A 15731-nucleotide genomic window follows, 5' to 3' on the forward strand; every position below is an offset into this window, starting at 1 on the left:
TATTAACCAGGGGAGCTAATTTTAATTAGATTATATGACATGCGTTTATTTCCAAGTATCACATGATACATTATACGTTGATTTTCGAGCGGATGTCGAAAAAAGAAAAAAGAAAGAAAGAAATGTTTTATTTAACGACGCACTCAACACATTTTATTTACGGTTATATGGCGTCAGACATATGGTTAAGGAACACACATATTTTGAGAGGAAACCCGCTGTCGCCACTACATGATCTACTCTTTCTACTGGTCGGTGTAAGTGGTTTACACCTATCCATTGAGCCTTGCGGAGCACTCACTGAGGGTTTGGAGTCGGTATCTGGATTAAAAATCCCATGCCTCGACTGGGATCCGAACCCAGTACCTACCGATGGCCTACCTCGACGCCACCGAGCCCGGTCGAAAAAAGAAGGCCAAGCTTGAAAGCAAGTGCAAAGTTGAAAGTTACCAGCGCTTTCAAGTTTCAACATCCTCTTGGAAATCACACTGTATGAGATAGCTGCTATCACAGCGTGTTACAGGTGTCGTGGGTGTGAACACATTACTCGGAAGGAGGTGTGCGCTCTTCTTATAATTAAAAAAAAAATCCTTAAATCTGTGGAATAATGTTGTTAATTAATAAGACAACCCTCTCACACACACTCGCACACACACACACACACACACACACACACACAGAGAGAGAGAGAGAGAGAGAGAGAGAGAGAGAGAGAGAGAGAGAGAGAGAGAGAGAGAGAGAGAGAGAGAGAGACACATATACGCACGTACACATTAGGCCTACACGGGCTCGATCCCATTTTTGTTGGGGGTGAGTTGAGGCTGATTTTTGTTTGAATTAAACGAAAATGTTCGAATATGAACAATAACGTTTATTCATATTTGCATTACTAGTAGCCAAACAGCTATGGGTGGAGTTTCAAACAACGATCGAATCACTACGCATTTTTATATGGATTACAAGTTCACTAAAACTGAGTACAATTATGGAAATACATGGTGAAAAGTTTAGCCTAAAGGCCAGCTCATTTTACCCGAACGTCTCCATAATTTTTGCACAAAGTCTGTTTAGTTTAACGAAACCACTACGGCACATTTATTTATTAATCATCTGCTATTGGATGTCAAACGTTTGGTAATTTTTTACATAGTCTCAGAGAAAAAACCCGCTACCTTTTTTCCATTAGTAGCATGAAATATTTTATATGCACTACCTCACAAACAGGATAGCACATACCACGGCCTGGTATACCACTCGTGATTCCACTGGTCGGAACTAGAAATAGCCCACTGGACCCACCGACTGGGATCGATCGTAAACTAACTGCACATCAAGCGAGCGCTTTATCACTGGGTTACGTCTCGCCCTTTATTTTTGCCCAAATGCGAAGACTTGTTTTAACATTGGTGGTGGTGGTTGGGGGAGGGGGGGGGGGGGTAATGGCACACGCATGCACGCACGCAAGAACACACATTCTATGGTAGATTTTTTTTATTTTTTTTATTGCAACAGAATTGGTTTCTTGTCAAAATATCTGCTCGACATTGTATATGTATAGATGTACGTGTGCGTGCGTATGTGCATGATCTCCCCATGGATGAGCATCTATATGTTCTTTGTGAGAGTAATTAATATATTGTCATTTTGTGGATAGTTTTTTATTTTATTTTAATTTTTATTTTAAATACATGTACATTTAACTGGGTACTCTGTTTTAAATAGATTTTTTAAATCTCTGACTGTTGTCTGTAGTACAAAAAATCTAAATGGTGGAGACACAGGTCACTCATGGAGTAAATATTTGTGAAGCATACCTGTTCACAGGTGGCGCGCATGTTACCTATTATCTGGAATAATATAAATTCTGGACTGTTGGCTTGGAAATGTAGCATATAGACCGTCCATATTCCTACAAATTGTTTTTTGTAAATAATTTCAGTTTTGTTTAACGTAAGAAGAAAAGTAAAAGTGTTTTGAAAATAACAAACAAATACTATTTTTGTGACCAATTTAGAAAACAATCTGCTAAGAAATAAATGACTTGTAGTGAATTCCATAGCATGAAAAAAGGCGTTCCCTATGGGACGAACTATAGATATAATTTCGCGCGATTATTATTTTGTTTTATATTGATTAATGAATCTATAAAATATTTCAGAATAGAGGATCGAGGGAAGGGTGTTAATTGGCTGCTTATATTTATTTGATAAATGAAAATGGACCATATAGTTTTGAAGACATCTAAAGTACACACACCATTTTAGGCTTGGGCTAGTCCGAACAGACATAGAAAGAAAGTGTGGTTGTGTCTACGTCCGAAATTTTTTACATTACCTTATATTACATTACAATATAACTGTTATTCACAACAACAACAACAACAAACAAACAAAAAAAACAAAAAAAAATATAATAATTATAGCACCATGTTTCAACCGTTTCTCAACCGAAATAGTGCAACAAATAGAGGGAAGCAACTCGCCCTGCACATTAAGAAAAGTATTGACTTAATGCGGGCCCACAATTAGGCTTAGGCTCAAATGAACATCGTCCGCTGTATACATCATGAAATTGTTATATCATGTCATTGAGGCCCCCTAAATGGATGAATCCGCCACTGTGGTGCCATGTATTAGTTTACATGACTCATTGATCTGACAAGTGTGCTTAGTATATTTAGCGTACATTTACACCTTCCTATGTATCTTCGTATCAAGCACGAAGACATAAGCCTACACAAACTATTTTGTATTCCTGATTGTGCAATTTTAATATCAGAGTCCTGCCTCGCAAAATACCAAAAACTGCATGTCGCCAACACGACCACAAAACATAAATAATTAATTTAATATTTAAAAAATAAATAAAATTGATTGAAATATCACCATAGTTTAACTCAATAATATACAATAATATTATATATATGTATGTATGTATGTATGTATGTATGTATGTATGTATGTATGTATGTATGTATGTATGTATGTATATTCCTTATAATAAATATGAAAATCTACTAACAATTTCTACATTAGTACTATCACCATATTTAACTGCACGCATACTATTTGACAACATCTCTCCTTTTCAAAATATCATTATCTTTGGGGTTTTTTTTTTAATATTAACAACTAATTTCCAACGTATACAATAATCATGATGAGTATCTAAGCATAATTTTAAGTTGTCCTTATTATCTGCCAATAAGACTGTCATCTGCATACAGTAATATACTCTGTAAAAAAAGAAACGCATAGGTGATAGGGAAAGAAGAAAAGTGTTTGATTTTACAAAATATCGGGTTTTTTGTACAATGTTGCTGAATTACCATGTTTGTTAATGTTCCTGGAATGGGACAGCATGCCCAAATTCACCCTAAAACAAATTTAACGCACGTTGTGGCACGTTGTGCAACAATTGCAGGAAATCGACGTGAAATGGTATGATTTTGGCGAATGCACGTGAAATTCAGGGAAAAGATTGGGGTAGTGATGGGTATTTAAAGCTACAATGCTCGCAATGATGCCCCATTTCCATTTCGACGTAGACGAGTTACAAGATGCCAAGACTAAGCCTGCCGAATCGAAACATTGCAATAGGCCGCCTCCAGTTAGGTGAATCACAGTCAACAGTCGCACGCCACATGAACGTCCATCAGGGCACCATTTCACGTCTCTGGGACAGGTACTAGCCGTTTCAATCAATTGAAGACCGGCCAAGAAGTAGAATACATTGCAAAAAAAAAAGGCGAAATACATTCTCCCCGTCTTACTCCATTTTTACACATAAACGGTTCAGATAACAAAATTATTTGTGCAACTATACATATTCCGTATAATATTTAACATTCTTCCTCTAATTCCAAGTTTTAAAAGTTTATACCATAAATTGTCTCTCACTACATAATCAAATGATTTTGAAAAATCAACAAAGGCACAAACTGATTGTTTACCACTATTCACAAAATGTTTAATCAAAGAATGCAAAACAAATATATTGTCTGTAGTGCCCATACTTGTGCGAAATCCAGACTGTCTTTCAATATAAATATAATAGTTTTCTGACCAAGTAGTCAGTAACATTTAGCAGTTAGTGGTATGCACAAGTTGGATGGAAAAGGGTCGCATATAATGTTTTCTAATTAGTTGTAATTTACGTTACATGTATGTTGGGTAAATTAAACAACGTGGAAATAATATTATGTTTGTAGTAAAGGTGTGCCCGCACATTGCTAAATATGTATACACTTTCTATAAACTTAATAATACAATTCAAATTCAAATTCTATATCGTTATTGCAAAATTCTTCTTGGACTATTTTTTAAGGGTGTAATCAACGTGATAACGTTTGTACACCTATGCATAGTATCAAAATTAAATTGTATGTTTTCAAAAATTAGCCACGATCAGTACATGTACACCAGTACAAAATATCACATGTTATTCTTTGCCAATTAAAATTATTTTCCAATATGTAACGGTGTAATATATCAGATCTACTAGATGTCATTTTAAGTTTATGTGAAAACAATGGTTGTTATCTTTTCATAATGAATGGTCAGCAGTGTTATAACTACATGTATATCCCTTCTGAAATAGGCCTACACTGCATTGATTGGTTCGTTCGTTCGTTCGTGCCTATTATGTATGGCGATTTTGCAGAATACAGGTTGCCTTGCTGCACGTGTTTTTTGTTGTCTTTTTTCCCTCCCTGTTTTACATAATTACAAGGCGGAATTAAAGTCAATTATATATCAATTAATGTACAACGTCAACATACGAATTATACTAATGTAACTAAAGCTGCCCACTGCTCACTGCTCAATATATAAATATAAATATATATATATATATATTATTGAGCAGCTTTAGTTAAATAAATAAATAAATAAATATATATATATATATATATATATACTTTTCGCCGTGCGCCCACCACCCTCCCCCGCCGGCTACTCCACTGTCCACCGGATGGATAGGGTGAGGGTCGATTCTATTATCTAAGCACTATAAATTACTTAAGCGCTCTACCACTCTTCTGGGCCCCGTTCCACGAAGCAATGTTAGCAGTAAGATCACCTTAAGTGCATAGCTACCTTATGCACTAAGGTGATCTTACTGCTAACATCGCTTCGTGGAACGGGGCCCAGGACTTAACCCGAGAATATCCGAAACCGCATATGATTTCGGTCACTGTTTTAACAAAATCCAGGTGCAAATTTTTACCTGAGTCACCTGCCCTTGTCCCATTTTAAAAAGCTTTGCAAATGGCGGAATGTAAGCAGTCCAGGTAAATTTAGTTTGTTTGAAGTTTACGACTAGATGTTTTTTGTTGAAGCAATGTATTTTTCAAAATGCAATAGACCTTAGCCCAAGTACTCTGACGGTAAGAGAGCTAGACGGACATTTGGACAGTTATCAAATCTCTATAGCAGACAACATTGACACATCCACTCCAGTGTTCTCTCTTGGTGAAAATTAAAGTAGAGTGGCCGCTCGGCACCACACCCTTAAAAAAAAAACCCAATATGAATAAACGAAAAGCAAAACCTCATATTGTTGTGTGTTGGTAGACTTTTTTGAAAAGACATACACCTTATTTTGCCTACAAAAAAATGCAAAAAGGTTTATAAATACAAAATACAAGCAGACTCATCTTTTAATTGAACCGAAGATGATATCGGTCTGACATTCACGGGCAGTTCGGTTTGGCTTGACGATCAAAGTTTTAATATTATTTTTAATAAAGATTTCAAGATATACGAAAAACAATAAAGATGTTTGTAAAGTGATCTCCTAATGTCAGATACATTTTTGTTATTTCCATCTTCATCGAATGAATCGATCGCTGTGATAAAATATTATCGCCAGCTGATAAAAAGTAGTTTCGTTTTTGTAAAGGCGGTGTATATATTATTTGGCACTCAAGATAAATGAATTTAATGATAAACACTACCACTTCCGTTGTTTTTATAAGCGTTCATATCCCCCGAAAATGAAAAGTTTACAATATTTTTTATAAAGAACTGCTGAATAAACAGAATGACAGAAATTAAAAATCATCAGTTACAACCAATTATATCTGCAACTGAGGACAAAATATCAAACGATAGTTAGTGGAAACAAAAGACAGAATGACCGTTCTGATCACGTGACAAATTTGGCACCAAATAAGAGGGGTTTTTTTCAATCGGAGATTGCCGAATCCGTAAAAAAATCAAATGTTTTCATTGCTCACATAAAATATAACTTTTATTGTGTCTGTCAAACATACAAATGGATACAGATATTGGACAAAATAGAGGCTGTTAAAAATACTGTTAAATTACGTTACGGTAACTGTCGTAAATGTCTCGTCAGTTACTTTTTCGTACACAACGCAGCTTATTTCCTTTGCTGTCCAGTGTTACAGTGTGCAGACTGATCATGTGTTTTTTTTTGTGTGGAAAAAAGTGTGCATTTGGAAACAGCGGAGATATGTGCTGGAAAATAAAGAGAGGTGCTCAAAAATAAAGGAGGGCGGGGAACGTGAAAGGAGGGCGGCAAAATGGAATAGTGGGGCAGGGAGCCCTGCTTAAATGGAGCAGCGAGAACACTGACATCAACTGGAGTCCAAATGCCTGTCAATACTACTATAGTCCGTCCCACAAGGAACGCCTTTTTCATGCTATGGAATTTACTACAAGTTATTTATTTCTGAACCGATCTGATTTGTAAATTGCACACAAAAATAGTATATTTTTGTTATTTCCAAAACACTTTTTCTTTTCTTCTTAGGTCAAACCAAACCGAAAATATTTACAAAAAACATATTTATTTTTGGAAGCGAACATACGGGTACTTCGGCCCTATCCGCCATTGTTTATCACGTGACGTGGTGAAGCTTCTCCTTGGTTTGATAGTGAATTTAGTCAATTTCAGTCGATCATTTACACAGTTAACGGCCAAGATGCCTAAAAGATGTTGTGCGGTTGGCTGCATAAACCATAACTTGATGTTAAAAAAAATATTGTTTTACAAATTTCGAAAAGAAGAGAACAGGCGCCGCTTCTGGGTAGAGGCACTAAAACGTGACAAACCCATAAGGGACCAAAACCTTACCGGTTCTGCACAGGACGTTCCTACACAGGGCGGTCTATAGTATATGCTGTGAACAGTTACCAGTTGTCGCACAGGATGATGTGTACTGAGATATAAGGGGGAAGTCAGTAATAATAAAGAAAATATATGTATATTTTGGATAATACTCAATGCCTTCGTGTTGAGTATTATATATATATATATATATAACGTGTGCGTGTGAGCATTAAATATATATATATATATATAAACTGACGATCAAAAGAAAGTATACCAATTATTTTTATGATAATGTTAGAAAAACATGTCCAGTTAGATTTGAATGAGGTGAGTCTTTGGTGCAACCATAATAAGATGTCTCTTAACCTAAATAAAACTAAAATCATGCTTATTGGTTCTTCTAAAAAACTGACCTCGATTGCAGAAACCTCAACAGCATTGACTGTATATGTAGATCACATACCAGTGCAATGTTCCACTTCTGAAAAACTTCTTGGTGTACACATTGACCCAACACTGACATGGGCTAACCACATAAATGACATTATTAAAAAATCTTCTTATTTATTATACATTTTTCGACAAAACAGAAAATATCTTGACCAAAAGACCAGATTAATATTCTACAGCTCTTACATATTACCTCACTTAGACTATTGCTCCACAATTTGGGGAACCTGTTCAAAACATTCTATAGGAAAACTTCAAAAAATCCAAAATCAAGCTGCAAGACATATTACTGAAAAAAGCAAAGAAATGTCCACTGCAGAAATAATTAGCTCTCTCAAATGGCTTAAAATCAAAGAGAGAATTGATTTTAGAACCTGCCAGTTTGTCTACAAAGTCCTCAACAAACTATCTCCATCATATCTAGAAACAATGTTTCAAACAACTTCAGAAATTCACTCCTTAAATCTGAGGTCAACTCAACATAATCATCTTTATGAATTAAAACCAAGAACAGAATTTTATCGCCATAGTTTTTCATGCAGGGGAGCTAAACTGTGGAACACACTACCTTCAAAGATAAAATATTCTCAATCCCTCGCCTCATTCAAATCCAGTTATTTTAAGCACTGTTCAAATAATAATCAATTTTAAGATATACCTTTGTTGTTGATTTTGTGTTTGTTAAAATAATTATGATGTATTGAGTTATCACTGACTCAAGTTTCTTCAAGGGACATACCCTAGTTTCAACCCGTGAAAATTAACACTAAGTTTAGTTAATCTACATACCTGTAACACATTTGGATAAAGTTACAACTGAGTGAAACAGAGTCTGTGACTTTGACATGGTGAAATACCCTCTAGAAATAGACTAAAACTCGACTCCATAACTGTTACTTCTCAGACGCACGTGCGTTTTTAAAAATATAAGAAATGCATTTTGTAATATTAAAAACACCAGGATGACCAAAAACACTTCAAATTAATAATCTAAACAGTAAAACCTCCTAGTCACCTGCCACCCCTATTTTGAGGGCTAATTAATATATTTAAAAAACATTTTAAAATATATTTATATTTAGGACTGCCCGATCTAAATTTGCGTTACAAACTGTTAGTTGTTTGCTGTATATTAAATATTGTTTGGGAAAATAACGCACAAAATTATTTATTGTAAAGTCCTTTTTCCCTGTTTGTTTAAATATCAAAATTGCCCCAGTAATTGTTCTGTCCCAGGTTGGACTACTGGCATCCGGTGGCCGAACCTGGATAGACATGCTCGAAACCTTCGTGGTATAGGAGCATGTAAATATTTTATTGATTGATTGACTAAATAAAGTATGATTTCAATTATCAAAAACGGCTATAATGGTAAACAATATGCCTTAGTGTTTAAAAACTAGGGTATGTCCCTTTAACAAATTGATTTAAATATTATTTATATATTCATAATATGTGCTATTGTTCCTCATGCTATACATATTACATGTATGTTGCTGTTGTTTCTTTGAATGTATGTATGTATAATATCATGTATAGATTAGAGAGGGCCTCATGGGAGACCAGTCATCGTGTACTGAATGTGTTTACCCTCTGAAAATAAAGAATTTTATTATTATTATTATTATTAATACATCAATCTAATTAATATTAGCTCTACTATTACATGTGGATCTAACACCAGCCAGTTGGAGCTCATGTCCACCAATCAAAACCTTACTTGCAGAATCCTGCCAGTGATTTAAAAATAATTTGAAAACATTCCGAATTATCCTGAGGGTATGCGATATGTTTCATGAGTGGTCCTTTATGAAATGGCACATTTCACCCCAAGTGCTGTTGTGAACTGTCATATTATCATTTTATGGGTTTTATTGAGTATACTCATGTTTATTTATCGCCAAATTATTATACTTTAAAAATATAACATTTGCATACACTTGTGTTTTGTGTTGTTTTTAATACTTTGAAAAAATAATTGGTATACTTTCTTTTGATCGTCAGTTTATATAGATATAGAGATATAGATATATACACATACATACCGGCGTTGTGGCAGGCCGGTCTACAGGCTGGTAGGTACTGGGTTCGGATCCCAGTCGAGGCATGGGATTTTTAATCCAGATACCGACTCCGCAAGGCTCAATGGATAGGTGTAAACCACTTGCACCGACCAGTGATCCATAACTGGTTCAACAAAGGCCATGGCTTGTGCTATCCTGCCTGTGGGAAGTGCAAATAAAAGATCCCTTGCTGCCAATCGGAAGAGTAGCCCATGTAGTGGCGACAGCGGGTTTCCTCTCAAAATCTGTGTGGTCCTTAACCATATGTCTGACGCCATATAACCGTAAATAAAATGTGTTGAGTGCGTCGTTAATTAAATAAAACATTTCTTTCTTTCTTTCATACACATACACATACACACACACACACACACACACACACACACACACACACACACACACACACACACACACACACACACCATGTACCGGTAGTTATGACGGCTCTGTACAGGACGTTCCTACAGGTTGCATAGTACCAAATATTTACGGAGTAAAAGCAGCTGTGAGTGTGATTGGTAGTAATATGTGACATTGATTATTTGTGCAAATACTATTGTCCATTGACAATAAATAAATACACTTTTATTTGTTATACAGTTGTTATGTAGTATATACCAGAGGTTGAAACTAATGCGGGGTACCCCCCAAAATCTTGTCCATATATTCAGTGAGTTTTCTATAGTAAAGGGTATTTGAAGTATACTACTCAAAAGAATTTAAGGGTCAAAAATTTATAACCAAATAAGTTTCAGAGTGTATTAGATTGATGATGTAAACTACACCAAAAGTTTTATTTATTGTTCCATATTTACAAAAAACCACAAATAAACGTCACTGCTGTCAAAGTTTAAGGTTGTCAAACATGGATTTTACACATTAGAACATTCGTTTAATAGTGTGTGAATCCACCCCTGACGCGAATACACTCGACACATCGTTGCCTCATGCTGTTGATCAGACGTCTGAAGAACTGTTGGGGAATGGCCTGCCACTCTGCCATAAGAAGTTGACCCAGATCATGAAGGTTGGCCGGAGGGGCATGGTTATCCCCAACTCTCCTGCCTAATTCGTCCCAGGCGTTCTCTATTGGGGCCAAGTCAGGCGAATATGCTGGCCAATCCATCCTGGCGATACCTTGTTGTCTGAGAAAGTCTGTTACCACCCTGGCGCGGTGGGGTCTGGCATTGTCATCCTGCAGAACTGCCCCGCCGCCAGTCTGCTGAAGGCCTGGGAGAACCAACGGCTGGATAATCTCATTCAGATAGCGGATTCCATTCAGATTGCCATCCACCACATAGAGGGGGGTCCTGTGGTGGATAGAGATGCCGCCCCACACCATGACGCTGCCACCACCGAACCGGTGACGTTGTCTAACGTTAACGTCAGCGAAGCGCTCCCCAGGACGTCTGTAGACACGAACCCGACTGTCGTTGATCTGGAGACTAAACCTGGACTCATCATTGAACATCACTCGACCCCACTGAACACGTTGCCACCGCAGATGAAGCATGCAGCAGTGACGTCTGGCCATTCTGTGACGTGGTAGGACTGGTGGTCGAACAGCCTGGCGACGGCAGCGTAGATTATTGGCTCTCAGACGATTGCGTATGGTTTGATCAGACACTCGAGTTCCAGTCGCAGTCCGCAGATTGTCACGTAATCGGCGTGCAGTGGTTGTGCGTTGACGTAGCGGTCCTCTCTATTTGTAGTGCTTCGGGGTCTTCCCGAATGTGGACGATTTCGAACAGAATTCGTTGCTTGGTACTGTTGCCACAGTCGGCCAACGACACTCTGACACCAAGTCTCAGAGCAACATTTCTTTGCGTATTGCCATCCTGAAGCCAAGCAATAGCCCTTCCTCGATCTTCGATAGTCAGTTGAAGTCATACCATTGTCGAATTTGGAGTGTGCACCGTACACGAACGCAAGCTCCAATTATACGGAAATTCAGCATTGGGAACATGGAATACACGTGCAAAGCGTGCAAATGAAGCGCTTTGTGAAAAAGCAAGTTATGGGCACGTAGCAGACCTTTCGCTTTCGCCCTAATTTACGTGCAAATGTGAGCATGTTTTCGCCATTAGAACTAGTCGACAGTGTCAATGACAGTGGATTTTAATTCATTTATGGGTTGCTTAGACCCACTTTCGTCAAAATGGAACAATACCATGCGTGACATTATGGTCTAGCTAATATAATTGACATTCAGAAAATAATGTCGAAAATATCGTCTGACCCTTAAATTCTTTTGAGTAGTATATATACCAAGTACAATAGCAATTTTGACACATTTGCTAATCTACCTAGGAGTGTGTTAGTATTATCTTCCATTATTACCACACTTGTAAAGCTATATTTTCCAATATTACTATGTAAATGATTTGTTACATTACAAATTATAGTAGAAGAAGAAGTGTTTTATTTAACGACACACTCAACACATTTTATTTACGGTTATATGGCATCAGACATATGGTTAAGGACCACACAGATTTTTTTAGAGGAAACCCGCTGTCGCCACATAGGCTACTCTTTTACAACAGGCAGCAAGGGATCTTTTATTTGCGCTTCCCACAGGCAGGATAGCACAAACCATGGCCTTTGTTGAACCAGTTATGTATCACTGGTTGGTGCAAGTGGTTTACACCTACCCATTGAGCCTTGTGGAGCACTCACTCAGGGTTTGGAGTCGGTATCTGGATTAAAAATTCCATGCCTCGACTGGGATCCGAACCCAGTACCTACCAGCCTGTAGATCGATGGCCTGCCACAACGCCACCGAGGCCAGTCAGATTGTAGTAATGCATACAATATAAATATTATATTCAGTTGAAACAGAAAATAATTAAAGAAAAATGACTTTCGTACTCGTTTGATGCATTGAATGTGTTTTTCTTATGACAAATAAAAAATAAAGAAGTAAAACCTAATGATAACTCTAGATATGATACATGTCTTTAAACACCAATCACTGGAGATTATTAATAAAATATCAACAGATACATTGGTAGCTGTCAGTAGATTTAATAATGCATATATAAAAACCAACTAGGCTGATGGGTTTGAAAATATTGCATTCGGTGATTTGACATCCAAGCATATTCCATACAGTGGGTGTTTTCCTCACCATGATGCGTACCACATTAATTTACTACTATTTGTGGATGCAGTGGTGTTCATTTCAGATGCCACATGTAATATGCTTATTTTCTAGTGAAGTTCTTATCATATGCCTATTAAAGTCTTTCAAAACATAGGGTCACTGCAATAAATGAGTTTTACGGTAATTATTTATTGGAAATGAGAGATTCTGATTATGCATGCACACACTACATATACAACTAAGCATACACAACCAACCCATAGTATGTATCTTCAAGAGTAGTATTTTTATTTATTATTTGTTTTAAATATGATACATTGCATTTGTATACAACTTTGCATAACACTGATGCTTCCTGAGGTGTACATTAAATCAGGTTGCACTGTAGGAACAAAACTTTCAATTATGTTGTCACACATCATATCAGAACACAGAAGATCCTGATAGTCATGAAAACACCCAATTGGACACTTTTGGGGAAATATTATTTTGTTAGTATAGGTTGCATAGCACCAAAGAAGATAGTTCCGTGTCAAAGTACGACATGCACCGTCAAATATTTACGGAGTAAAAGCAGCTGTGGGTGTGATTGGTAGTAATATGTGACATTGATTATTTGTGCAAATACTATTATCCACTGACAATAAATAAATACACTTTTATTTGTTATACAGTTGTTATGTAGTATATACCAGAGGTTGAAACTAATGCGGGGTACCCCCAAAAATGGAACAGCAATTTTCAGCAAAAATGACAGTTGTTATTAAAAACATTAATTAAATCTCCTAAATGATACGTGACCCCCCATTTTCTTGCAGGTAGATTAGATGTGAGATGCCACACTTTCTATTGCTGTACTTCCTGGGTGTGTTGAAACGCTGCTTATATCAGTTTTATTAGTAAACGTTAACATTATCAGCAATAGGAATTGATTTGGTCTATTAGAACCTACACAGGGTGGTCTAGTATTCTATATACTTAGATATGGTGGAAAACACATTAACAGTAAAGAAAATCAAAATATATTTTGTTTAATACTCAATGCTTTCGTGTTGACACTGTTTATAGCTATGATAATCCTAGTATAAAACATGTGCATGGATACACAGGACTGCACCTGCCTTCAAATCCCCCTTTTTTAAATTCCCACTTTATGGATATACATGTAACAGCATAAAATCTCAACTTTGCCACCCCCCCCCCCTCCCCCATTTTTTTTTTTTTTTTGCTTTTCCCTATTAGATAGATACTAAGAAAAATGCAACAAAACACATTCTGATATTTAAAATATGACTTTATTGTTAAAACAAACGTATGTAATTTCAAGTCACTTGTGTCACTTAGAAACCTGCAAACACTCCGTAATTCGGTGTGTGGTGGACTTAGTTTTTTAATGTGTTGAAGTTCAGCCCTAGGACGATTTAGTCCATAAACCCTGCCTAAACAACAAGCAACAAGTTAGCTACAAGCTGTAACACCTTTAATTCATGTTGTTCAGGAAAGCATACTGTTCTTAGTTCCAGCCATTGTAATCAACTGATCCGAGTAAAATCAGTATGCATTTTTATCGCCATAAACTCTCTAATAAATTCCTAGTAATGGGAAACGACTGGTTTGGTATTTATTCAGATATTAAACAAAAATATATTCTAAATCTAGTACGGTAGTACTAAACCATATAACTTCCAGCTGGGTCAAAGTTTGAGGTGCACCCATGTTTTGACAGAGCGGTTAATACCACAAGTTTTGTCATTGGTGATAAATGTGAGTGTGTTGTTTGTAAAAAAAAAAAAAAAGTAGTTTCATCTGGGCAAAAATGTATGCAATTTTATTTCAGCTAGTACCACTGTCAAGTAACCTTGTACTTGAAACATATATGGGGTACCTGTAAAAAAAAGGTACTCAATTTTTTTGCGGAACTAGGGTAGTCATAAACGCTACCCATTACCCCTCAAATGAGCAGCTTCACCCCCATTTTTTTTCTGAGTCAATTTAAGGGTGAGGGTGGTAGTATTTATATCCGTGGTGTTATATGTCGATTGATATGCTGCATGTATGAGTTATAGCGTCGTCTATGGGATTTGATTTGGTGGTATACACCCTATGAACTAAAACAAAGAGAAGAAAAAAGGTCGAGTTAAAAGTTAAAATTTGTTTTGTTTAACGACACCACTAGAGCACATTAATCATCAGTTATTGGATGTCAAACATTTGGTAATTTTGATATATAGTCCTCGAGAGGGAATCCGCTACATTTTGTTCCATTAGTAGCAAGACTTAGATCTTTTATATGCACCATTCCACGGGTCATTCCGTGTCAAATCACCCCCCAAAAAAGGAAATTTAAACCCTACCCTCTCCAATGGCCAAAAAACATGAAATTCCAAGTTTTAGCTCAATCGGACCAACGGTTTCCGAGTTATGGCCTTTTCTTTTTTTAAATTTTGTTAAAAAAGGGTGTGGCCGCCCTTTTTTAAATTGCCATAACTCAGCAACCAATAGTCCAATTTTGACAAATTAGGTATCATTGGAAAGGGGGAATTACAAGGAATCCAAATCTGGCAGAGAAAAGAAAATTATCACTTGGGTATCGTGAGTGGTCGTTTTTGCTCGAACGTATCCTACCCTTGCCAAACGTGTCCATTGCCAAATTAGCCAGTTGCTAATTTATATACAAAGTAGCTATAACATTTAGTTTTTGGCTAATACTTTTTTCTTTAAATTAACAATTTTAATAATTTTAAAGGAAATACTCAACATATCTCAAAATTGGATAAAACAAAATGAGGCCAGGACTAGTAACTTTTCTAAACTACTAGTCCGCCAGGCCAGTGGAAATATTTTTTAATTTCAACCCCTGATATAGTCGATAAATGAAAATTATGAAAACGCATACTATATGTTAAGTGCAATTAATAAAAACTATCCTATTTTAATTGGTGCATTATTTTAAAAGAAAAACTGTATAGGCACAAACTTTTATTACATCCTATTTTGTTTGTGAGAAAGAAACTCCAACTAACCAGTTAACC

The 15731-nt window shown here is 36.5% G+C and overlaps 1 protein-coding gene across 1 annotated transcript in view; it reads right to left on the reverse strand.

Moving 5' to 3' along the window:
* Positions 1-5426: 5426 nt before the first annotated feature.
* Positions 5427-15731, reverse strand: part of LOC121368771 (neuroglian-like) — an 88578-nt gene continuing 78273 nt past the window's right edge. Inside the window, exon 20 of the mRNA XM_041493519.1 lies at positions 5427-5509. Coding sequence (XP_041349453.1) covers positions 5427-5509 — 83 coding nt within the window. The remainder of the gene's footprint in view (positions 5510-15731) is intronic.

The sequence above is a fragment of the Gigantopelta aegis genome, chromosome 3 (genome assembly GCF_016097555.1).
Source record: "Gigantopelta aegis isolate Gae_Host chromosome 3, Gae_host_genome, whole genome shotgun sequence".
NCBI lineage: Eukaryota > Metazoa > Mollusca > Gastropoda > Neomphalida > Peltospiridae > Gigantopelta > Gigantopelta aegis.